The 27,489-nt window shown below is 34.8% G+C and overlaps 1 protein-coding gene across 1 annotated transcript in view; it reads left to right on the forward strand.

Annotated features, from left to right (window-relative positions):
* Positions 1-4,122: 4,122 nt before the first annotated feature.
* The window catches only part of dcma (decima), a 79,556-nt gene continuing 56,189 nt past the window's right edge, over positions 4,123-27,489 (forward strand). Inside the window, exons 1-2 of the mRNA XM_053759506.2 lie at positions 4,123-4,242; positions 24,836-25,148. Of these exons, the coding sequence (XP_053615481.1) occupies positions 25,029-25,148 (120 nt within the window). The 5' untranslated portion in view covers positions 4,123-4,242; positions 24,836-25,028. The remainder of the gene's footprint in view (positions 4,243-24,835; positions 25,149-27,489) is intronic.

Genomic DNA, 27,489 nt, shown 5'->3' on the forward strand with positions numbered 1-27,489 from the left:
TGTATATAGAGTCAACGTAATTTGCCTCCTCTTGATGTAGACTAACAACATTTGTGTTGAAATTGAGTGTTGGTGTGTCCCTTTTGTATTCGTATTTTAGAGTTTTCTACTTAAAGTGATGGATATAGAAAATTGATGGCTTTGTTTAAATTATCCCTCTCATTTGAGCGTCTTATTCATCAATTTTAAACATGTCTTTAATTATCTGAATGGGCGATGGTATTAATATGAGATGTTAACTATGTTGGTGTACTATAGAAATACAAATATAGCGTACTTTGCCTGTATTTTTATATTGGGCTCGTCGTCTGTCACTGTGCCAGTCGATATAAGAGTTTCCTTTTTCGTCTATAAATATAATATTTCTGCAAGCTCACATTTAATTTTGTAACTTGTTATAAATACTTCCAGCCCACTGCATAGAAAAAAGAATATTAATATTTATGTTTAAGCATGGAAGTTACAAGTACTTACATGTCACGCTTTGTATCAGGCATATATCTAGGTGTTCTAGGCCTTGTTTAATGTAAATATTTTTGTTGGCACTTTCTTATTACATGCTTAATATTCGTGGGACATGGAGTTACAATTTTTACAAATTAAAAATAGCATTTAATAAAATACAAATGTTCGTTGTATATTTTATTTTTCTTATTCAACTCTCTTATGATATTTTTAAATTCAGTTTTATGTGAACAAAACATGTGATTAATAGTTATATATTTTATATACACTGATTTCTTTTTTGACATCTTCTAATACAAAGGAATCTACGTAATAACTATAATAGATTCTATAAAAGACAACTTTATTTGAGTAATCGATAAGTAACTGACACAAGTCTGATCAGATGTTTGAGTTTTACACTTCAACATCAAAATTATTAATTCTTGTAAATAATCATAATGTAAATAAAATTATAAGCATTAATATCTGTACACAACTAAGCAGAGCCTGTGTCTCAGAACACCAGCCTCTTAAGATGAGTAGGACAACTAACACTTGTCTACAAATCCGTTGTTTTATTGTTAACGGTGTTATAAATTTACTTAACATTATAGTTTTATTACACGCAGTTGTGATAAATGTTACAGGAAACTGACATAATAAAAAACTTCGGCACTTTATTCGCCACTGTTCGAACAAGGACGTATAAATACAAATACGTTTTGTTATAACTGGCTGGAACTAGTTTCCCATCGTCCCAGGGAAATCAAACAAAAACATTCTTGTGCAACGGTTGTTTGCATTTATATTGAAACCAGACACGATCCCATAGGTTTGTCAAGTTATGCTTCCCGATGTAATCGAATTGTATATTTTATTACAGTTATGATTTTTGATGTAATCAAATTGCAGTTTTACTAGAGTTTTACATGCGAACGTTGTGAATGCTATATTTTTGAGCAAACCTTTATTGAAAGATTCTACAGGATTTTGTAACACAAAAAGAGACTGGCTCATGTAAATGAGTATACCTTTAAATATCTGCATCCTGCTGCGAAGTATATCTTATTTTACCATAGAGTCTGGTTCATTTTGTATTTTACTTATGAATACCATTTGGCTGACAGATTTCTCTGAACCTGGTTGCAAATTAACTTCGTAACTTTTTAATATTCTTTGAAATTAGTGACAATAAATCAAGTGGAAGGTGCGTATTTGAACAAACATTCCTAATATTTTACGCACGTTCTCTGGGTAAATGAATTTCGTTTAAAATCTCTTATCTGGCGCTACGTGACTCTCCGAGCGGCGATTACAAGTAAACAGAACTTTAATGTTCCTTTTAAACTCGAGACAGCTGTAACTAGTGCGGTGGAATGGACGCTGCGAATTGCGAGGTCAACTTTTGAACTAAATTGCTTCACAATTGGCTGTTGACTTCCTAACTTTCACAAAATTACTGCATTAAAATTACCGGCACTGGAAATATCAAAATGGGTTGAATCGAGTTTTTCCTATAACAGACTCGCCCATTACAGTCTATATATAAATAAATATAAATAAATAAATTACGACTCAATCACAAATGTTACATCACAAAACAACGGACTGCGTAATTATAACAACGTAAAATATACTTTAGTGTAAGAAAATCGTCAATATTTACGCGTTGGAAACATTTAAAACCTAGCCCTGCTCAAGTTCATCAAAAGTTCATCGTATATTGTTGGGTATGCACTTTTCGGAAATAAATTGGGAAAACACTGAGTGTAAACCCATAGGTTGGAAATTCTGTCTTTTCTTTTTTAATTTTTTAATGTAAATAAGCCACTGACGTCTCGTCGCTCAGTCTGGACTCGCCAATTAAAATGCAAATATGGTTGATTTACTCTGGTATCGTTAAATATTTTTTTTTAATTTATACTTAGTTTCACAATTAGGAAATCAGAAACTGATCTAGATACATTAATCAAACCCGATTTAATCGAAGAGGAATGGCTTTAATTTAATCTTTGCCGGTTTCTCTTCGAAATTACTTTTGCATTTCGATTTCCTGAACAGTTTCGTTGAGATAATTTCGACTTAATGTCGTTTGTTGGGAGTTTTATTCATGTCTGAATGAGATTTATTTTACTGAAATAACACCGGGCATAACCAGATTACTACAGAGTGTATAAAAAGCAATATCAGGTTTATTTTTTATTCATTACATTTATACATTATTACGACAATTGTTAATCAATGATAGAAGACAAAATTTAGGTTTAATCGGATACTTTATTTCCCAAGGACATATCCAATATTAAACACAGTAATATCAATTTCCATCTGAAACTTTCTTCCAGAAAAACATGAGAATAAACTTTTACATTTGATGCAAGTTGTCAAAATTTATAAGATCTTTACGGCGCCCTCGACCGCTGGGAGCCCGCAGCTAATGCATTTTATTGCTTGCTCACAAAGTTTCAAATCCTCACTCGAACGTTTCCTTGGCTTGCATTCTCCGGTGAACTGAACTTTGTTGGACTGATTATTAGATTTAAAATTATTTTTTTTACTAAATACAAATCTCCAGGAAAATCTATTAAAAATTTGCAGCGCTCTGAGACTGCAATTCAATAAGAATATCGATACGATAAAATATACAATTTGTGTTCCAGGTTATATCAACATCATGTACCAAATTTCAGCCTGGTACATATTGTGTAAATGTGTATTTGATATTGTTCGTTTGATATATTGCTATGATCACTTTTTTAGGTAAGAGGAACATGATCCAGATAATTTATAGTCAATCAATTAAATGTCGAACTCCAGATAATTTATTATAGGATTAACAAGGTTTCATTTTATTGTTCCCATTAAATTTCTCAAACCATTGTGCACCGCTCCCACATTGCAAGTGTAGAAGCAACGCGGCGCCAAAATATTTACTGTAGTATTTTCTCCAAACTCGAAAACCAGCGTATGTCCAACAGTGGACTTTTGTGGCTAACACTATGATGCTATAATATTTTTATTTTGCACAGCAGACTGCGTTCAGTTTATACTTTTTACTACATAATTTACTAGATTTTCTTCTAAAATTACTTTCCAAGATATAACAGTGGAATGAGTCTGTTTAATAAAATAAGTGACACGTATCGTAAAGTAGATAGTTTTATGTTTGTTTTATAATGTCGTACGCAGCGTGCATTCATAATATTGGCATTGGCATCAAGGCAATCTGCTGACGCAGCGGGAGACAAAATCCATGAAACTCTTGCAAAATTGCAAGGAGTTGTTATAATGTTTTATATTATTTAACTATTAGTAGTATTAATACGTTGAAACATTTCATATCATATTAATACTTTTCTGCGGGAACTCGATTGACGAATCGATTAAGTTTTCTATTTTATTTATTTATGTTATCTACATTGGACTTGACACCTTTAATTCTGCGATAATATTTTGAAGAAAATTGTTTAATTAAGTATGATGTAAATTTAATGACACTAGCTGGAATTATTAAATTCTTAAATAAATAACTTTTGAAAAATGTTTTCAGGTGCAACGTGAAATTTATGCAATTCAAATATTCGAATATGAATATTCGTAGACTGACTAGACTACGCTCCGTACGGCTTGTAGCCATAGTTCGTAGCGCGCTTGTAGCTGCTCGTAGCACTCGTAGCGGCAGTAAGCGCGCGCGGTCCTGTGGAGCGGCCGCGGGAAGCGCTGCGTCTTCCTCGCTCCGATACGTACCAGTACCAATACCGAAACTTGAACACCATGCGTTCACGACATTTGTAGGCAAGTACTATTTTTTTGAATTCTTTATAATTTGAAATTCCTATTTCAAAATTATTTTAAGAACGACTTTTGGTTTTTAAGACATATTTTTTAAATAAAAAGTTCGTTTGAGTAAAGAAATCAATATACCTCTACAATATATTTCTTTTCCTGCTTACAAAAACATGGATATAATTTTGGTACTGATTTAACTTGAGCTAATATTTTTGTATTTGACTATACATATCTATTGAAGCAGTATTTTGAACTGATGAACAAAAAAAATCCAGCAGTACTTAATAGTTCCATTTTCGGCAAAATCACTCACATCAACCAACACATTACTGAACACACATCATTACTGAAAAAATATATGATCATAATTATGTCAAATTATGAATCTATGTGGACGCGATATGGCTGTTTGGTGAGAGCACAGTAAGCCAGCTGGTTCTCTTCCCGCGCAGATCGTAAACTTGATCTGTATAGTGAATAGGCTTATAATTTTCCTCGTAATAGGATGATTTAGCAGTTCGTTGCTATGGTAATATGTTTTTACGGTTCTATTTATGCTAAATGCAGACGTCTTCGTTTTCATACTTGACGGTATATTCATTCTTAAAATACTTACGAAGGATTATTAAATCCATATCCTACCTTTTTTTTTATTCTTTTCTCCCCACCCAAATCAACTTTCTCGAATGATATGCTATCAATGTGAAGAACGAGGAGTGTCATGGCTCCTGTAATATAGATTTTTACTAGCTTACATTACAGTTCACCACCTCCTTTGTTAAATCACAATTAAAAAATATACTGCATATGCATGTAGAATTAACTATTGTATTAATTATGTATCATTTCATTAAAATATGTAAGATAGCTAAATAAAAAATCTAATTTAATGTCTTGATTTTGGAATATAAATAAATACTGAAAAGTCCAATCAACCATATCTTTCTGCATTTTTGAAATTTTTATGTAAGAGCTAGAATTGTATTGTGTATCGATTTGTTGAATTGAAAAAAAGACTACTTAACAGTAATGTTAATGAAATAAAAAAAAATATCATTATAATATTATTATTGGTATTGATTTTCTATCACTGGATGCATTGTTAAAAATATATTTAAATTATTGTGTTGTAAAAATACAGTTTCAAATTTGAAAGACGAATCATAGCCTTAAAATAACATCTCCAAATCTAGGGTGAAAACAATCGAATTAGGCTCAGGAATTACGAAGCTTATGATAACTAAGCTAATTAATTGAATTGTCTTGCTAAAGTACGTCGTACCGCCGAAATATTTTGTAAGTCGCCGCCAATTTGTGTCACAAAAGATAAGTCTCATGCTTCTTGAGAAAAACATTCGCGAGGTCAACTCAACAGCATAAAACAAAGAGGCCACAGATAATCTACATTTATTTTGACAATACGATACAAAATGGACGTGAGCAGATTCAGGACACCCGCAATACTAGGGAGTATTGCAGGCGTCTATAGGCTGTGGTGACCACTTCCCATCATGTGGGCCGCATGCCTGCTTGCTTGCTCAGTCGTATAAAAAATTAATTACAACATAATCAAAATTGACGAAACTGAGAAGAACACGGTACTACGGTAAATTTATTGTCACACGGATATTCAGAAGCTTCTTTTTTTTTCTTCAATCTTCTCTATAATATAATAATATGACAAATGGCATCTATACCATATACTCTGATTTCCGTACTCTTTCTTGTTAGCGTGGCGTGGCGTGGCGCGTCGCGGCGACGCATCAAAATTAGATGATTCACAAAAAAGGATTCGCAAAAATTTATGTCGTTCCGGTTTTTCTTTGTCGTTAACGGCTTTCTTATTGGCGACTTAGCTTGCTGCTATTTCGCTTCTCTCTCATCTTCGCGTCTTCTTGGTTGCATTCGGGTTTGTGACGCCGTGAAGCTCGGGGTCAGCAAAAGAGGAAAGCTTTAAAAGATTCGGCTATAATTTTACAACCGGCCACCTACCTGATGTCAACTCTCCCACGGAATGTCATTATTATAGCTGCCATGGCTTCCTTAGTCGCTTCGTACGTCATCCTATCTTAATTCGATCTTAATCTTGATCTTATTCGAAAGGATATGGAGTGGCCCTTTCTTAGGGCGGAATACGCCATCGTTTGCTTCGTATTTACGTTGATATTCAATTGTTTAACTTTTCTATTGTTTTATCCAGTTCATATTAGTCCGCAGTGTTCATTCGATAGGAACATAGTTGTGATTTGCGTAAGACCCATATACTAAAACAAATCCAGTTGCCTAATTCTTGCCACTCAACCAGTTACCTAAAAGATACATTTTCATAGCGTGTATTGATTTTTTATTTATATTTTTTGCTTACATTAATGACAAATGTTAAAAATTCCCACCACTTTTGTTCACATGTTCTCTTTGCCATTTTATAGCGCCCTATAGATCAGCAGAATGAAGGGTCTACTGCCCGCTGTGTCGGCAATTTGCTCTAAATTGCATTCCGTCCTTGCAGCCACTCTTATAGTAGACCCACTTAGGTCATAATTTTTGAAATATAAGAAGCTACACGAGGAAAGCTGCTATAAGCCGCCATCTGAGAACTGAAAAGAAACGTTTATTGCACGATCATAAAGTGAAACTATTATCAACAATCCTAATCCTATTCTAACTGGTTATATTATTATAAAGGTTTCAAGTTTAGAATAACTTTATTCTCATAAGAATTACATAAAATAATTCACTTACATAAATGTGAAAACAACTTTATTTGTTACTTCTATACGCTATATCTACTCAACTAATCTTGAAATAATGTATAACTACTCTTTCAACTAATCTTAAAAAATGTAATCTCATGTTTTTGCAAATACATATTCTTTGTCTTTGTCTTACGTCATATAGTTAGAAGAAGGACATAGTACAAAAATCATCACAAAAAAAATCGAAATCGGTTCATCAGACAGACATACATAGATACTAAGACAAGTCAACCTTATTAAACCATTTTTGCGTCATAGATTAATTACATTAAAAATCAAATCAAGTCGTTGTATTCACATCTAAAATGCTATTCGTTATCGGTGTGTTTTATACAGAATATTGTCTATCATCACATGGGACACCCAATCTCATTTCAGTCAAAATGAACATTTTATCCACCTACGAGAAACGATCTCCGTTTTATTGAGTCATAAAAGAAAGTCTGTTAAGAGGTATTTACATCATGATAAATCATCGTTCGATATTACACGAGCGGGCGCGATATGTCAGAATAGATCCTTCGAAAATTTCATGTTTGAAATAAAATGTTTTATCAGCTCCTTGTGATTACATTTTATTCGTAAATATTTGTACTTGTGATCACAAATATTTGTCAGCGGTTCTGGTTGTATTGTGTCCATTTCTACGTTCCATCGAACCCGCGATACAAGCTTAGTGCTTAATATGGGCATATATTGTCCATTTATTTATGTGAACAACATATCAGTATACATATAAAACTTACGAATAGGAAACAAAGTACAAAGGTAATTACTACTTATTTATTATTATTATTTCATAAAAATCAATATTTTCATTGCATATACCTAAATGATATATTTATAAACATAAATACACGTTCTCATAGTTTATAAAAGCGAATAGAGTAAGTATAGATATATAGAAACTGATCGGTTTGATGTAAGTGATTGTGATTACACTAGGAAAGTGGAGCTGAATCACAAACAAGTAGCTAACTGTCATGTATACTAATACATGACAGTTGTTATTAGATAAAACAGTTGTTATTAGATGATTTTGATTAAATCAGTAGAAACTGATTTTATTCTAAGCAAGTTACTATCTCACAAGGTGTTTACTAAATGATATATCTGGAATTGTAACATTTAGATAAAACATTTGAAAGGTCGACCACATGTTAATCAAAATCGGCATAACGTCAGTCAACCATCACTCGGTTTGTATTTTTAGAATAGCGAAACTTATTGAAACGATATCTTTATATAATGTAGTAATTATATTTTTACTAAACTTCGTTTATGGATACGTGCGATGGGGGCTGCCTCGCTTATCACGGCTCACAATCCACGCGTTTATTTGTTATTAGCACGGCATTATATCATTAGCGCACAAATATTATAAGTTAACGTTGTAAAATTGACTCGCCTAGTTTGAACAGCGCTTTAGACTACTCGAAGCTAGCGAAGCGTGGGTGATCTCCAATGATTTATGTTATGTCTATTGGAGCTTGACGGGAGTATGTGCTAATTGTAGCTAGATCACTGCTTGGAATCTTTATAGAATACGTTTTCAATATTATTCGGTGCAATATTTTGTTCGAAACTAGAGTTAACACGAAATTAGAACGTATCATACTAATTTTATTAAGGCGAAAGTTAATTGGATATTTACCCAGTTAGTTACCCATGCAGAAAATTTTTGGCGAATCAAGTTTTTAAGTGAGCTAGATATCCGCCGCTAACACTGCTTTTCTGATTATAATTACATAGGTACCTACTTGTGCTTTTTGTATCTATTTGATTTAATATATGATAGTCATCGTACGTTTTATTCCATGTATTATCCTATATAATATAAGAAAGATATTTCTTTTTATTTCATTTTCAACTTTAACAGATCTAATGTCAAAGGTTCAATTTTATCATAGTGGAAGTAATGAGGAATTTCCACGTCGTCGGAATCGTTACGGAGACTTACAGTCATACTTAATTTTATGCCTGTTATTACGATATAACCTGGCGTCATAAGTAAGCGGCGGAAAGCTGCAAGATCCAATGCGTTGCGGCGCTGTGCTTGTATAAATAATTATAGCGACATTTGCCGAATGTAACTAGATATTAACGCCTATAGTCGCGCCATCTTGTCGAGTTTGTTGTCTGCATAAGACTCAGGGTTATCACGATTTAAGTAACATATCATTCATTTCTTCGTAACATCCCTATTTGTCCTTACTTTCCCGATACTTCCGAAGATCTCGACGACCGCCAGACTTCCTCGAGATTTATGTCAATCGTACAAAACTTTTAGGAATTTGTTAAGAAGTTTCAACGTGATTTAAATAACCAGAAGTAACTTATTTAATGCTCTATTTGCCTTTTCAGAATATACCGACTTTATTTGTCAGAAACGTGTGTTATTGGTACGTGTCTGAAGTTAGTACATGAACACTAGCTCTATAATCTATAAATAAACTGTAGTTTAAAAAAGGCACCAGTTAGATCGTACAAAATGTTATAACCATATTTTCCATCTCGCATGCTTACGAAAAATAAATATAATAATAACAAAAAAACTGGTTATTAACCCGAGCGTCCACCTTACATTCCTCCCCCCATGTACTTCTTGTCGTGTCGTGACGGCGGTACACAGACGTAAGAAAATACTTGTATAATTACATATATGAATGGTGGTAATGACTGAAAGATTATACATGTGTATAGTTGAATAATCGTAGAATTAATTACTTTGACGTTAACTTTAACCTGTGCAGAACAACGCAAAGCACGTTACTTTATATAATAGACAGCGACACACAGGTTAAAGTTTACGTCAATGTTGACTGGTACAACTGAGGATAGTTTCAGCCTCTTAGATAGATAGTTCTCAGCAGGAGAAATGTATAAAATTGATTTAAAAGGGGAATAAAATTAGAAATTGAGATAAAAATCCGATTTATGGGTGCTAAGGTAATAGTGGCAAATTTGTTAAGGATTAGGATATATGTCAGTACGTCGTAGGTTAGCTATTACTACTTGGTAAGCAAGTAAGAAATATGAAGGGTGGAGCCGGTGTAAACCCTACAAATAAAAGTTCAGGAAACGTACCTACATTCGCTGTCTGGGCTAATATGTAAAGGGAATATGGCTCCATTAGTTAATGGACTCAGATTGCACCCATGACGTGAAAACGTGGTATTACCATCAATTAATTAACCCCTTCGGCCATTTTGTAAAACATTGTGCTTGTGATCGATGTCCACGCTCTATAGCCAGATTGTTGTTCAAATTGCCGTTTTTCATCACAGTAAACATTTTTAGGTAACGTTCTATGGTTAGGTTTCAAATAATTTTATTTATTTATTAAGAGCCATTAGGTGTCCCACTGTTGGGCAAAGGCCTTCCTCCATTCCTTTCAGATTCCAGGTTAGGTAAATGAGATGTAATCTTTTATTAATGACCAGAAATAATATTAAAATAAATAACACTGAACCCACAGTAAGATCCAAGTTTTCGTCATAGTTCCAGCGTACACAAACACAGAATTGGGCACAACATATTGCGAAAATAAACACAAATATTGGTCCGGGCAGGGAATTGAACCCTGCAGACGGAAAGATAATCCAAATAGCTAAAAGTATAAATGGAATTAAGAGTTTAAAGTCTATGTACGAAAAGAATAGTTATATTAATATAAATCTTTAAAATCACTTTAAATTTCATAATAGTTATGTACAAAATTTCTAACAATAGTTAAATCTTTAAAATCACTTCAAATTTCATCTCTTGTTTTCAGTCGTTATGCCTTACTGTACTCTGTTACACCAATTAGTCACTCTACTATATTTTATTATTGATTGCAATTAGTCGAACGATGTTTTTCAATAATTATATAATAGCTGCATTCATTATTCTCATGTTACACAGTGAACTAGGAAGAAGAATCAACTTTAAACTAGGGATTGTCACGAAACCATTTATCGCTTTTATAGGACTACAAGCTGACGCTTCGCAGCCTGAATTTGGAGAAGTAATCCCGGCCGGGAATGGACAGTATTGCACAGAATAATATAATCGTATATTAAGTACAGAAGGCACACTCTCAAAAAACATATTTATATAGCTCGCTGTTATCATAGCAAGTCCGCAGCAGCACATAACTTAACTAGGATGTGCGCTTTTTTCACTAATATTCTGTTTAACGAATGTAAAAAATCGATTTTTGAAAATATATGTTGGATGCGCATGGTTTTAGTTGATATTGTTGGCGCTTTGCCTAAACGCATTTTATATTGATTTTCGGCACGGCTGGAGATACGATGGCCATTGTAAAGGTGGTCTTAAACTTTGGAGTATAGTTTCTATGTCACTCTAGTCTAGATGTCACCGCGTGTGAGTTGCTTTTGAATTTAAACAAAATAATCCCTTGTTTGCGAACTTTTGCTTTCATTGTTAATCCACCGATTTAAAATACAACTGAAACTGACATTTGTTCTAATTTTACACGTCAGTAGGAGCTCATCTGTAAAATTAGCGAATTTCAGTCGATGGCATAAATAGTTGAATAATGTTTTACGAAATTCAGATTTATCAATATATAAAAAAGTTTTTTGTTATTCTATATTTAAATCCCCCAAAATAAAAGGTTAATTATACTCGAATACTCGATTACATATATGAAATGAAATGAAAAATTTTATTTCAGACTATGCACATATACAATACAAGTCCATATTATATTAGTAAGAAACTTAGACAACTATGTTAGTAGAATTTAAAATGGGGGTTATCGTTTTGGACATGTAACGATGCCCAGGACTTGAGTATTGGGCTATCTACCCTCTCTGACACCACCCTCAGGAGCGTGTTGTTACTGCACCTTACCCGTGACCACAGGGAGGCAACTCTTTTACGAAGCACCGCTTGGAAGCTGTCTGTGCTGTGCTCGGCAAACATTCCTGAGGCACTGCAGCGCCAGTGCAGCCCCAACAGACCCCTGAAGCTGTTGTTGTACTGGACCCGCAAAGCATTGTAGGCTTTTTTGGTATAATTGCACCATAGGTTGCACGTGTATAATGTTTGGCAGTAACTTTTAAAAAGCGTAACCTTGACTTCTCGTGAGCAGCGTACAAACCTACGGGACAGCATATTGCCCCTTACCGACAATGCTCTGCGTTCCCTATCAATGTCCATGTCGTCAGATAAATTCTCGGTGACCCAGTGACCCAAGTACTTGAATTTAGGGACTTGCTGTAAGACAGCTCCATTCAGAGTGATTGGAGGAATTTGGTACGTTTTACTACCTGATTTAAAAACTACTACCTCGCTTTTACTCACGTTGTACCTGAGCCCATGGGTCAGGGCATACTTTTCACAAATACTCAACAGCGTTCTCAATGAGTTGACGGAGGGACCCAGCAGCACCATGTCATCCGCGTAACTAATGTTGTTAATAAAACAGCCATCCACCGAACAACCGACACCCGCGCTGCTGAGTTCCTCAATCAGTCCATTGACATATAGATTAAACAAAGTAGGTGAGGTAAGCCCCCCCTGCCTCACTCGACACGTCATTTTATATTTTTCCGAATACTCGCCCGCCCACCTGACAAGATTGCTTTGATTTTCATACCAATACCTGAACATATTAATGATTTCCGGAGGCAAATCAGTCATGGTTTTCATTTTGTTCCATAGGATATTGTATGAGACCATCTCAAATGCTTTTGACAAGTCCAGGAAGCATGCGAACACAGGTGTATTCCTATCGGTGTAGTACCGGACAGTATGCTTAAGGCACAGTACAGCAGATTCGGTAGACATCCCAGATCGAAAGCCAAACTGAGCATCATGTAGTGACACGTTTTGACTTAGATACCTGTTAAGCACACCATCCAGCACCTTAGCCAGGATCGTCGCAAGTGATATGGGCCTATAGTTACCCTTGTCCGAGGCGTCACCTGTCTTATTTTTAACTATAGGAACTACAATGGTCTTCATTAAGTCAGGAGGTAAGTAGTTATGACGCAGACAGAAGGTAAACAACATGGACAATACTCTGGGTAGGTGAACACCCGCGTGTTGCAGATGCTCGATGCTGAGACCATCATGCCCCGGTGACCTTCCCCTAGACATATGCTTGATAACTTTGACTATTTCAGCATTAGTTATTTTAATTGGAGGGTCATCAGAGGCTTGCTTCCCAGCCTCGAGCATCCGCTCACAGTCCTTCGGACCCAAACGCGGTTCCACCTTAAAATGGCTTCTAAAGAGGTTGGCTACGCCACGAGGCGTACTAACCCCATCCACACTAACTGGAATATTTACTTTAGGAGTAAGTTTATTAGTGGCTTTCCAAAATTCTGAAAAATTTTTAGACTTATGATGGCCAGCTATTATATCCATCTTTATCTGATCTTTGTGTTTAAGACAGTATTTCAACTTTGATTTAAATTCTCTTCTACTATTACACATCGTTTCATAAATCACCCCCTCCCTTGGTTTACCATTCAGACGCCACTCCCTAAAACACACTCTAGCCTTTTGCTGAGCCTGCCGTACATGTTTATTCCAGCCCGTGACGTAGCTTCCCGGCCACGTAGCTTTGGTAGCTATATATAACAGATAAAGATAAAACTAGGAGGCATTTCGGCAAATACCTGCTCATTTATTAGTCGTTATTAAATTAGCAGTCGCGAGGGTTGGGGCTAGGTATTCCCTTAGCAGTTACCTGTTTACAAGGTGATTCGGGCGATTTATCGGCCGCGTCATAACATTCCCCCTAACTTTTGAATGAATAAAGTTTGGACAAATAACACTTTTCTGATCGTAAATCATAACATGAGCTGCTTACTGCTTAGGTACCTGGAGGTTTATTTCGGTGATTATTTAAAAAATGTACAACATATGTATTTTTTTAATAAAATTAGACAGGCACAGTATATGTAGTTCTCGGCGTTTCTCCTAGACCTTTATCTAATTTACGTGTTAAATGCCGATAAAATACGTACTTGAGTGGCTAAGATTATATATACCTATAAATATTGCAATAGTGGTGAAAAGTTTTGAAGTTATATGGGTTGGCCATATTGAGCAGGAGAGAGTACGGTCGACCGATAAATGTCTGAACCTAAATAGTTCATCTAGATTGTGGTTTGCAAACGACCGGGCTAATTGGAAAATACATGACGAGGTCTATACCCGACAACGAGTCACAGCGGTCACACGACATAAGTGACAATTTAATACATTTAAGTCACAAATCTTGACTTGAGACTGAAATGTGTGAAGCTGGAATGCTTTACATGCCAAGCCGGGAAAGCTCGGTCGCATTTAATTTTGTTTTGTAATACAAATTTATACTTAATACCGGTGATTTATGCCACACGTATACTATTTTTAATATGATATATGTATACAAAATTATTCTAGCTTTGAAGATTATAAACATTATCACAGGACAATCTCTCTGATAGTTGCCCTGCAGCTGAATAGATAAAATTATTGGACAGTCAACAGCACATCAACGTACACAAAATCATTGCAATAATACCGCCGCATGGAATTCAGGATAATAACGACGAATATAACGAATAAAACGAAATAAGGACGAATGTAAGCCGGTCTAGGCTTACATTTACGGTCAACAGCACACTAAATACCGACACTAAATAGTAGGTAACACTAAATACCGAAAGAGGTACGAGCTGATAATTACAGGGTGCATGCATATGTTTTGTTTGCTTGACTCTCATGCTCACTCAAATTTTCATTATGATAGTTCCGTGACGTTAATTTCATTTCACATCTTTTTTTTTATGTTTACAACATAAAATTTCGTCGAGAAGGCAAGTATGCATTTTTTATGAAGGGAACTATATTTTGATGTCACTAGTATCATTAATAAAAATAGGCTTTAAGCGACATTTCAGTTTTAGCCAAACCTCAACTCTGTGAGTTGAGGTTTGCGGGTAAAAAAATAGAAGTTTTATGCTCGTTAGTGTCTTCCTTTGAAACAATTAGAAAACTTCCATATTATTTTTCCTATTTATTCGTAACTAGCTTTTACCCGCGGCTCCACCTGCGTTATTTTACAATGGGGACAGTGCTTTTTCCGTGATATGTCCTATGTCCTTCTCCGTACTCTCATTACTTGTATGTAAAATTTCCGGAAGATTGGTTGAGTAGATACGAGTAAAACGTGAAGAGGTAACAAACAAACTTACTTTTGCTTTTATAATTAGGTTTAAGATAGTTAGGATTAGGTAATTCGTAATCATCTCTAGGCAAAATATTAAATAGTAATCTGCGTGTCTTAACGCCTCAAAACTATGTAACGAGTTAAACTTAATGTATAGATCCTCTTAACGAAGAAAGGCGTTCCGTAATACTTTAAAGCGAGTTTCCTAGTTAATGTTTTTGTTAGGAGTTCGCAAGTTCTCATAATGTCGTTAATTTTAAGTAGAATCTGCCGTCGCCTTCCATTTATCCAAGTCGCCGAGCTCTTGCGCTGAATGCAATAAAACCCTACATGCCGTGACTAAATTTAAGCTTAATTACTATGACCGGGGCAAAATTTAAACTAAATTACATATACTTAGCTATGAAAGGTTTTATCTTTCCTAGAAATAATTAATTTAGCTTGGAAGTTTAATAAGATTTTGCTCATATTTGCTATTAATAAAATGATACGTAGTACATTACTAGAAACATGTTATAATGTGTAACTTTGTTCCTCCGGTTTTATATTTGACTTAATTAATTAATTTCCAAATATAAAACATCCTGGGTACTTAAGTTACATTGTATGAATTTTATGACGTGTGGTTTCCATCATAGAAAGAACCACGCCATATTCTCTCGTGGATATCGTACGAGGTGACTAAGGGATGAAAAGCCGCTCAGAAAAACTTTGAAGCAAAAAATATTCCTAAAGAGAATAGACGTCAGGCAAGCGGCCGGTCGTCGGGGCGTCACAGCCGCGAACACAACTGGAAACGAGAGAAATAAATATTTTAAACAATATAAATCAACTTTCTACGACAACATAAATCACATAACATAAATCTTAATAAGTTGAAAAATCCGTTCCATCGAGGTTATTAGTTTAATTCTAAGTAACAAGTAGTAGTAACTTCAAAAATTCAAGCCGACATTGCTCTCAAACACAAAAGTGTCTTTCTCGATGTCATCCGAAGTCAATGAAACTCGTATACTACTTATTCTGACCGCTTTCAAGATGACGTTGGAAGAAACGCTTCCGATACAAGGATCCGTACTTACAGATAAGATTGAAAAACTTCCCCGGGTCTTTTATCTGTTCTGAACATTTTTATGGAATAACTTGCGAAGTATTTGGCATGAAATTATTGGAAAAGTATTTAATCTGTCATAATCGTAACCATAAGGTTGTGAGAGACATGTTGTGTAGGAGTAACACGATTATATCATTTACAAGAGTTACATGGAGGGCGATTCATCTCTGCCCTTTTCATTAGTTGGGAGTGTGTGTTGACTAAAAGGTAGATAGCGAGTGTTATTTTGTAAATATAGGTACAATCGACCACTTATCAAGTCACTTTATTCAGACCTTTATGCGATATAGATAGCGTCTTATCGGCAATGTTTATCAGGCCGATGTGCTATTGACTGTATAAGTAGGCAAGAGATTGCATTACGAGTACTTGATATTTTTACGAGACAGCCTCTTAAGAAAAGCTTGAGTAGGAAGGAGCTCGTCAGCTGAGCTTAAATCATAAAATGTGTACTTTAGTTACATGTAGGATATACTTTAGTAATAAGGTTTTGGAGTGTGAACATTTTAGAATTTTTTCCGTTTACCAAACCGATTACGTGACGAATGCCCTCAAATTTAAACGTATAACGTACATATTTCCCATATTTCCGACTCCCCTTCAATCGGCAGACCACATTCTTTATTCGATAAAATAAATGACAGGCATTTGGGCTTCTCGCCACCGCCGTCGACTGAGCAATGAGACAACCGATTTAAGATGGACAGAAACGAATCGAAAAATGTTTCTGTTCGATTTAGATTATTAAGGTTACGGTTGACATTCAATGCCATAGAAATTGGAAATAAATGACGTCCACGTTTTGTACATTGGTATCGACTTATTATAATCGGCATAGTATTAGAATAGGCTTGAATATTTTATTGGTCGAATGTCCACAAAAGACTACGTCATAAAATATATACTTGTATTTTGAAGTAAATAAAATTTAATTTATTTAATGTTATGTAATAAATAATAAAAACAATATGTTTACCCTACGACTAGTCGACTGCATGTCAAGTTACCCTGCAGGGAAGACTGGTAATAGAGGCAAATTTGCAATCTTTATATGATATTATGTTGATTTGCAGTTGACTGTAACACTAGATATACTAGAAATACTTAAATTAAGTAGTTAAATACGAAACGTATATAATCTAGTCTGGCGCTTGATTTTAATTTTTATTTGAATCGGAGTAGGTAAATCTTGTTCGGATTATATTCAAATTTGCGCGAAGTCTACTTGCAATAAGCCTTTGTCAAACCAACCTTTTGCTTCATTTGTTTGTGTTATCTGTGATCTTTTCGCCGAATTTGGTTTTGGAATCCAACGTGGCAAACGGGTAGAATCGACATAATAATCGATTACGACGCGCGATTAGCTGGCGCAAGCAGTGAGGCTCCATAGTGAGCGATAAGTGCTAGCCGATATGGATGGTTCAGTAGTTTTCGACGCGGATAAGACGACCTTCTTATCTGTATGTTTCGTTTTCGTTTGGGAATTTCCGGACCCGTCCCTCCGAAAATTTTGAGCAGAGGGATGACGGCACAAACATATTATACCTAGCTACGTATTTCTCAGATAAATATGGTTCATAAATCTATAAACGATTTGAAACATCAGGGAAAAAGCTTTTTTTTAGTCGGGCATGGCAAAAAAGTAAACGGGTCACCTCATGACGTGCCCTATCTATAGTAAACGATCACCGCTGCCCAAAAACAACAGCAACGCCAAAGGCATCACAGGAGCGCTGTCGGCAAATTCAAGAAGTTGATTTGACAGTAAACCTTCAAGAAAAGAGTATTTCTTATTCGTTCCAATGTCAAATTATTTAAGTCCTCATGACTTATGTCCACTTTTTGTAATATTATTTATCGTCGTTGTTTTGTGCTTACTTGTTATTGAAAGGTCAGTCGTGTATTGTGAAAACAAGTAAATAAGCGCCTCTCATAAATTCAAGTCACGGTGTCTTGGAGTTTTAATCAAAGTCGAACTTTTGGAAGCCTAATCTACTAATGTCGAGTAAGACACCAACTTGTGATCAAGTTGGGGACTCGTGGGGACTTCTATGCGTTAACAATAATAAACTTTTTATTACACCGAAATGCATTGCATCCACGAAGTCGTATCATACATATATGCCATCTACAGCGAAAGGCATATGTGATTCACAGATGTAATACATTTTACAAATTTTATAACCAATAAAATGTACTCTGTTATTTTCGGAATAAACCTCAATAAGTATAAAGCTAAAACGAGGAAACCTACTACTTAGATGAGATCCAATGAGATATCATCACATACTTGATTCGAGTTCATTCGAGACACTTCGTTGGAAACAAATGAGCGTCAAAGTGCTCATGCGAGCTAAAAGTGATTTTATTTCGAAAGCCGTCAATTTGTAGATGAAAAGCCGGCATGTGAGAACCATCGGGACTGGTGCCTCGTCTCGTTAGCTCAGCACTGGCGGAAAATTAAGCCCCCGTCGACCCGCGAGCGAGCGCCGCCATCATTGCCCATTAACCTCATAATAGGTTAAATATGCTAAGGAGCTCGCATTTACGAATAATAGTACCAGTGAACCTATCCAAACTTGAAGATACACTACATCGGTAGGGCGTGCGTTGTTTTATAATAGACATCAAAACCTTGATAATTCATAGGCTTCCCCGGGTTCTTTATGTGTGTACGAAGCTTCTTACAGAGATTTTTATTTACTAAGAACATCCCCAAACAGCTCATATTTCGATATTATCATAGTACAATGTTTTGTTCTACGCACTTAGATCGATCGGATAGACTTTCGCCAACACAGTCCAGTTTTGTTTGATACAAAAGTAAAGGAAAGCTAACAAGAAAGTAGACAAATATTATTTATTTGCAAAAACATGACTTTACATTATTTACAATGAGACGATAAAATAAAACTTAATCCTACATATTTCACCGTCTTCTAATGCAAAATTAAATTGAGAGCATATGAAAACATACATACAGAAAAGCTTATTTAGTTATTTCACGTATCAGACCGAAACTTCTAAATATTTACTATTTTATGTATGACGGGTGTTGACTTTCGTTCAGTACTACCAGTATCGATTTCATATCACATCCAATGCTACAATGTAGACCATATAAAACCGATGACACAGATGATAAGGTAATAACTTGAATGGAATCAAGTATTAATAATACTTATACTAGCTATATTACAAAGCGGCGCGGATCGGCCGACATCCCGAGGATGTTATTGTTTGACCTACTTCATATCTGGCTGCAAATGTTATTTAATATATTTTTCGTATAATGGTAGCTTATATACAGATTATTGGGATTTTATGAGATAAAAGTGGACTAAATTTCAACAAAATTTGATTAGCTGAGGATAAAATAGTAAACTAGAAAGTTGAAATAAGACAATTTATTTAAGTCTTGTTCTTAAATTTAAAAAATGTAAACACATTACTGAATTCATGAATGTATGTAAAATAAATTAAAATGTTGAAATGTCACCCAAACCGAGAGGCTCTGGTCCGTATCCAATCACAGTTCGCGGTCGCAACGCATATGCACTTGACAGAAGATCACGGATCGTCTGCAACTAAAAGACGGGATTACATTGGATAGGCTTTTATAAAATTGGCTTACTTTATTATACTTATTTCTCCCTTTCAATGGACGTTAAATCTTATTCATAGTCGTATTCCTCATGGCTGAGGGTCGTGGTCATTACGTGGAATTTAACACATATAACAACTTTCTTGGCATTAGTAATGGAGTGGTTTGCCTTCTCCATTTCACACACAAGTTAATAATCAACCAGTGTGCAGGTTTCCTCACGATGTTTTCCTTCACCGGAAGCAAGTGGTGGTCGATGAAAAACTGGCGGTCAGATTGGTATACAAACTCATGTGGCACGAGTAGGATTCGAACCAGGGACCTTTCGATCCACAGGCGAGCGTCTTAACCATTACACCACCATAGCTTCGTTACGGACGTTAAAGTGTTCATTATTATGTTAAAATATTTATTATTATCACATTATTGTGTTGTGATATGAGCCGAGTAAGGGGCAGTATTGGCAGCTGATAAGTAATAATAGCAATCCCCAAGTATAAGAAGTATTGTCATCAAGTATGCGGGAGGTTTAAATTAACAGTCGAATTTTCAAAATTTTAATTATTTATTTTTTTCGCAAATCATGGGCTTCGCGGCATTACAGCCCGGAATGAAACCAAGAACACGAAATGTCAGAGATTATACGATTATATTTTCATGTACAATATTTAGTCGTCAGTGTGCAACATCATTAGTAGTATAGTCTGCAATAGACTTTAATATTCTCTTCCAATTTATGCCGTCAGGAGCAGACTGACTCACTCCGTTGCTTCGAAACAACTCGGTGGAAATCGTAAAATTTAAATAATTTAAGTAACATTGCTTATGTTACAATTTAATTAAGTTTTTCATTGTGATGTTTTAGATAAAACACTACACAGTATAAAACAAAGTCGCTTGCTCTGTCCCTATATCCCTATGTATGCTTAAGTCTTTAAAACTACGGATTTTGATGCGGGTTTTATTTATATATAGTTTGATTCCTGAGGAAGGTTTAGGTATAATTTATTAAGGTTTTACCTGAGCGAAGCAGAAACGGGCCGCTAAGTTATAATTATAAAATTCTCTCGAATACGAAGTAATATGGGCTTGAAACCATTGCCTTCAACCATTTAACCATGTCCTAACTACAATTAAACCATCTTTGTTTAGCTCGCCAATTTTGACAGTTGGCAGTGTACATTGATTTCTTATGTTTTTTTTTATTTGTTAGTTACATAGGAAGGTAAACTAAATGTATGGTTCTCAATTTATTTCTAGTTTTTATCGATAGGGACTTATAAAGAAAAAAATACTTTCTTACCATTATGTTCAAAGACCAAGGGGTCTGGTAAGAAAATATTTTTTCACAGCACTCATCCCTCGACAGCCATCGAAGGACAAACAATATTGTTTCTGAAAGTTTTACCGGAATACAATTATATCGAGCGAACATACAGAAAATTCGAAATATTAATATAATAAAACAAAAAGCAATTTAAACACAGTATACATATTTTATATAACAACGGCTTTCTTCTACAATATAGCAGCTATTTTGAAGCTGCCGGTGTTATTTTTCATCTGCGGAGTAGCGGCCACGTATCTATTTGCACGTGTTTAATTCACGCCTCTCTCTCGGAAAGTGGCAACATTCTCCAGTATTTTTAGCTAAGGAGTGCTGCAGTCCGCAGCTCATTATCGCCGGGTCACTTAAAAAATTGAAAGTTTTTTTCGAGTTTGGCGCTAATGACACCTTTCTTTACAGTAGTTGTTTTTGAATATGATTCTTAAAGGAGGATTTGTTTTTATATTCATTATTATTTTAGTCACTATTTCACATAAAATATGCAATTGTAATTTACTTATGGGCCGTGAGGCTTGCATAAGTTAACATAATGATCCAGATTGTTTGCTTACAAAGTACATAGTGAGAGCGTGTTAGCCAGAATAACTGAAAACATTAGAAGAATCTCGGAACAAAAAACAAGAATATATTTATAAAACTAAAGCTTTGTCTCTTGTTTTTCATACAATGATATACCTATAGTGCATTGGGTAATTCCGAAAATGGGTATAAATAACGAAATTTAAAAAAAAATCTACTAACCTGAGCGATATTTCCTTGTTGCCAACATGAATCTAGCCGCCATCTTGATTGGCCTGGCCGCATTATGGGCACGAGGCATTGTCATATTAGTGTCAGGAATACGGCAGTAGCATCAAGTATTCAAGTTCAAGTGTTTTACGCCATTTTATTTATTTTCATAATATCCCCAAGATAATTCGTAATTTCCCCTACACGAAAAAATATGATTGATTCGAAGAACCTAATAACATGTTTAAGATTCTAATACAATAAGTAATACTTAACTTTATTTGTGTACATAGAGGTAAAACTATATGACAATAAAATATAAAATAACTTCGAATAATTAACCGAAACATAGACCTCTAGTCATCTCTTAGAAATTTCTGTCGGAATTACCAATGCACCTTATATTGTTCCCTTTTTGTGCTTTAATCGACTTATTACTTAAAATTGATGTTAGGATAACAAAAGTTATACACTATTATTGAATAACATTAGAGATAAATAATCTGAACGTCTTCCTCAGTCGTTGAAATCGAAAGCTTTGGAATCCAGAGTCCACTTTATTATTTTCGTCTTTACTTCGCACAGTAGTCTGCATGCCTAGTAAATATATTTTTCTCACATGGCGATATCTGCGCCTCTATACATAGAAACCAAGATGCGGTATCTAACTTCAGCTACACGCAAGTATCTACGTACGGTATGAATACTTACTACCTTCACCTCACCACGTTTCAGTGAGCGAGTATTGAGTGGAAAGTAGAAATACCGCACAAAATGAGCTACGGAACCTTTCACCCCCATTCGCCGGCTACAAATCCTGAAAAACATTACTCCCCACGTCAGGAGGTCCGCAGACTAAGTGTGCATTTTATTTTGCTTACACTGAGAACACCAGTTATGTACTTAAAAGGATTTAGTCGTTCGCACGATTTTACTTAGCTCTTGCAAAACTTTTTCTCTGTGTGCTAATGGACTTCCACAAAGCTGTAGGCATATTAAGTTTTCGTTCTATATTAATGAAAAAGGTTACATATTAAGAGAGTTAAATAATTATAAAACAGTATACGTGTGAGTAATAATTTATTGTACGAAAATAAGTAGATAATTCTAAACGAATGTTACAACGGCGGACTTATCCCATGTCGGGATCTCGTATAGTCAATCGGCGATAGGTTGACAATATGTTATTATTTCCTAGCAGTCGTAATATCTTTTTAATATAAAAAATCATTATAATTTTTAGATAAAATATTATTATATTTATCACTGTCACTTCAAAAAACGTTTGACGTAATCGGATTTACTCGCGAGATCATGTTGTTATACACCTAAGAATGACGGTCGTATATTCTTTTGATCGTGTCGTATACACATATTTGTGTCACTCGATGCAATTTCACGTCTGTCGTTAGAAGCTCCAGGCCCCAGGGTACAGGCAGTATCGCGAACAACGTAATGCCAAACGTGGATTCCCACGAGTACCATATTAAGGTTACGACATGGTTTTGGGATCTGTAAAAAGGGAAACAAAAACAGGAGTGAAGTCAAAATGTTTTCGGAACTCATTAACTGCGGTGATGTTCTTCATAAAATGACACATCGGGGTATTGTTTAGGAATACCTATATCTATGAAAAAGATAGATTTGACACAAAATGATTGTATGTTGTTTGTGATTGTGATGACGTTCCTAAAATGTGTTAAAACATAAAAAAATAAATAAAGGACGGTAATTCGAATTACTCTACTTCATTAAACATTGTACCAATTATTATCAAAATCCGTTTAGTAGATTTGATATTTTGATAAATAACTCAATTTTCTGGATTCTCAACAACAACGTTAATTATGTTCTATGGCAAACAAATGATCGCATAATGAATGTTAACACATAATTTACATAAAATGTCTGTATCTTCACACAGTAATTATCAAGTGTTGCGTTCCCGAGTTAACCCGTATCATTTCGCGAGTGATAGCGGATGTGAAAAAACGTTCACAATAATGATGACCCTCGTCAAACCATAGGGAATCTCAGCGGGGCATATACATGTAGTATTGTAATTCAGGTCTTACATGTAAAATATTACTTCTAAATCTTCTGATTATAGCATATCAGGATTTTTTTACAAAGTAAGCAAAAATGCATGAGTTACCTAGTGGGAAATGGTCACAGCAGCCTTTGGACGCCTGGCAGGTATGGCAACATCCTCGGCAACACCAAGGGCGAATTAATAATTTCTTAACCATTTTGAAGAACTCCATGTTGTAGTCTGTAGAAGAAACTATAACGGAGCTCATTATACAACCTCGGAGTACGCGGAAGTCGTAACTTTATGCAGTTATTATGTAAAGTATTTGTAACAGTGAAAAATAAGTTAGAAATTGGGGTGGAATTCGGTTGGTTGTAGAATAAAAAAAATAAGAGACGAGATAAAATTGTAGACGTTTACAGTGAGCCAAGCCCGACCTGTCAGTTCCGCACACTTCAACCATTTAGAATGCATTTTTTATTTATTCAAGGAGGTCTTATAGGAGGTGGTCTTAATTATTAACATATTTTAATATTTATTAAACATATTTTAATATTTATCAAAATATGTTTGTGTAACATATTTTAATAAATATTAAATTATGTTACACAAACTAAATGTTAATCAAGACTTGTATTTACAAGTCTTGATTAGCATTTATAAGTAATGCGAGATGGAAAATAATTTCCATACAAGCACTGCGCATGTGTGACACGCTTTCGACAACTGTTGGCAATTGTTATTGCATTGAGTGTCTTAATAATAAAAAAATAAATAAAGAACAAATAACTTTATTTAATAATTAATATCTTTAAATAATTTTATCTTTTATTTCAGGTCCCGAGAGCTGCACATAAAAAATAATGTAACTTAGCAACTAAGTTAACTAACGATATAAGTTTGTTCATCGCAGAACACCAAATTAATAATAGTGCCTCTAGCTAGTAGAACGCGTAGTGGAGTTAGGTTATGTGCCAAATCGTGTGTGAAGTGCTATTAGTGATATAGTTTTACAATAAAATTCTTGATCATGTTGCCGGTCCCGCAAGATCGCATGTCTGGTCGGAGGAGCAGCTCCATCGTCAGCAGAACCCTGCTTGGGAGGAGAGCGTCGGTATACGTCACAGGCAACCACCAAGACCCTGCAAAGGTTCGTTCGTACTTTAGATTACATTTAGTCTTAGTCTCTCTCATCTGCACAGGATATGGCCACTACACCTTTAGTGTAATATTGCCTACTTTTAGACACTTCTACTAGTGATAGTGAGAAGTGTAATTGAAAGCCACACGTCGCTCTCCGTTAACTTAGAGTTTATACACTGATTCTTTGATTACTTAACACAGAGCAAATAAACTTCGTCAATGATACACGATTGTTTGTATCGTTAGATGTAATTCTAATTTGGAAGCAGTTTGTAATATCATTGTACCTTCTAAAGTTAATTGCTCGAGTCGACGTAACGAAGAAAACTCATTTAGGAGTAAGCATGAAGTAATCCACAGCCACTGATTATGCCTAACGAGCTTAATTACTAATGTGGGTTATTAGAAAGTTTGCGTGGCCTTTTGACATTTGTTTATACTTTTTTTTTCTGAATGCTTAGTTATAATTTTTTTAGCGTAAAAGAAAACGTGTAAATAAATTAATTAGTGCTATTACGTGTTTATTATATCTTATGATTGATTGAGGATACGCCTAGACAGCGATATATATTTTTTTCTATATTCTATACATCAAGACGCTGGAAGCATTGATGTATAGAAACATATAGAACATGTAATATAAGTATTGTTATATACTTACAAGAATACGATCGAATATTAATACTTATTTTAAGAAATGTTTTAAATATGTCTCAGCATTACTTACATAATTGCATAATCTACATAATCGTATAACGAAACAACAAATTCTATATTTGAATATTTCAAATGCGCTCAAAGGATTCTAAAAGATTTAAATTTTATTTGAACAATTTCGTGGTACAGCGAGGAGATTTCAGAATAAGTATTAACTCATTTTATTTGCTAATCCCATCTGAGCAGGGTTACGCACGTCGCCATTAGGACACATTGGTTCCCGGGATTGATAAGCGGCTCAATGTTGATGCTAATTGACTCGAGTTCGAGAACAATTTGCAAGAGTTACCATCTATAATGCAAATTTTGCTCGGCTGCTGCAGAGTTGGTCAACAGGAGTTAGTGTTTCAATATTCGTAAAGACTTTCTTAAAGTTTTGATTAATGCGATTAGGGAGTAAAAATATGTTTTCTGAATGTCTCTATGAATAATTTTGAACCTAGTTACCTATTTCTAAGTTTAAATATAAAATAAATTAAGTAATTTAATTTCTAAAAAAATATATATAAATTTAAAATATTATCTTTATAATAATAAATTATTAAATTAATTTTTATTTTAGAGAACTCAAATACTTGCATGGTCAGATAATAAAATTAGATAATTCAATATAATTGAAAATACCCTAATCTGATTGTTTACGATCTTTTCACGCGTTATCTACCCAATAATTTCTTTTGGCTTTACTACGTTTTAATACGAGGACATCGACGCCAGCTTTCGTCATGGAATACGGTTACTACTGTTCTTGTAGAAAATTTACGCGGACGACGCCACGGGCTAAAGTTCCATTGAGTTTGCCGAGTTCATTTAGGTTACCTATGTAATATATAGTTCGAAATTACTTCATCAGAATGACAATAGGGTCAATAAATAGCAGTAAGTATCTGAGTCCAAATTTCCAATATAGCCGTATCACAAATATGGCAACCCAGATTAAAGTTCGTGGTCAATATCTGCTGGATGAGGGAATTTTATTGGGAAATTCTTGAGTTGCCATATCGCAGATTGTTTTAACAGCCCCAGAGAGCTCGTAACCGAGCGGTGTACGTAATAACTTCGCGACATCCATCGCAGATATTTGCTGACCCTGCTGAAGTCTAACTGAAGGTTCATGTTACAAACTATTACTATTATAACTTCTCCGTTTTAATAACTATTCATCGCTCTACTTATCCATTCTCTTGAACGTATCCATCGCAAAAGTTTATTACTTCAGTGTTGTTTAAAATACTAACACTAATTAAATATTATTAATGCGAATGTAAGTTAACCAAGTTGTTGATATTTTTTTTTAATTATCAAAATTTAGAAGATTTCCAACCGCCTACATAACGACAACCCTTCTTGGGAATACAATTGTTGCATTCAACTGCCATGCCAAGGCTATTATGGCTATGTCCGTTTATCACCGCGTACAACACGAGAGGATATATAATGATATGTCATAGGAAAATACAACTATCATGAACTTTATTTTCTGTAGAAAACAAATTATGTTTTATCACAATTTGGAGTTTGAGCTCTAAAAATACTATTTCACTCATTTGATACTTAGTACTCAGTGTCGCAGTCTGTCCTTTTACGAAACAAGATATACGAGAATATCCCGGCTTTACAGCGACAAAAGC

The sequence above is a fragment of the Plodia interpunctella genome, chromosome 2 (genome assembly GCF_027563975.2).
Source record: "Plodia interpunctella isolate USDA-ARS_2022_Savannah chromosome 2, ilPloInte3.2, whole genome shotgun sequence".
Taxonomy (NCBI): Eukaryota; Metazoa; Arthropoda; class Insecta; order Lepidoptera; family Pyralidae; genus Plodia; species Plodia interpunctella.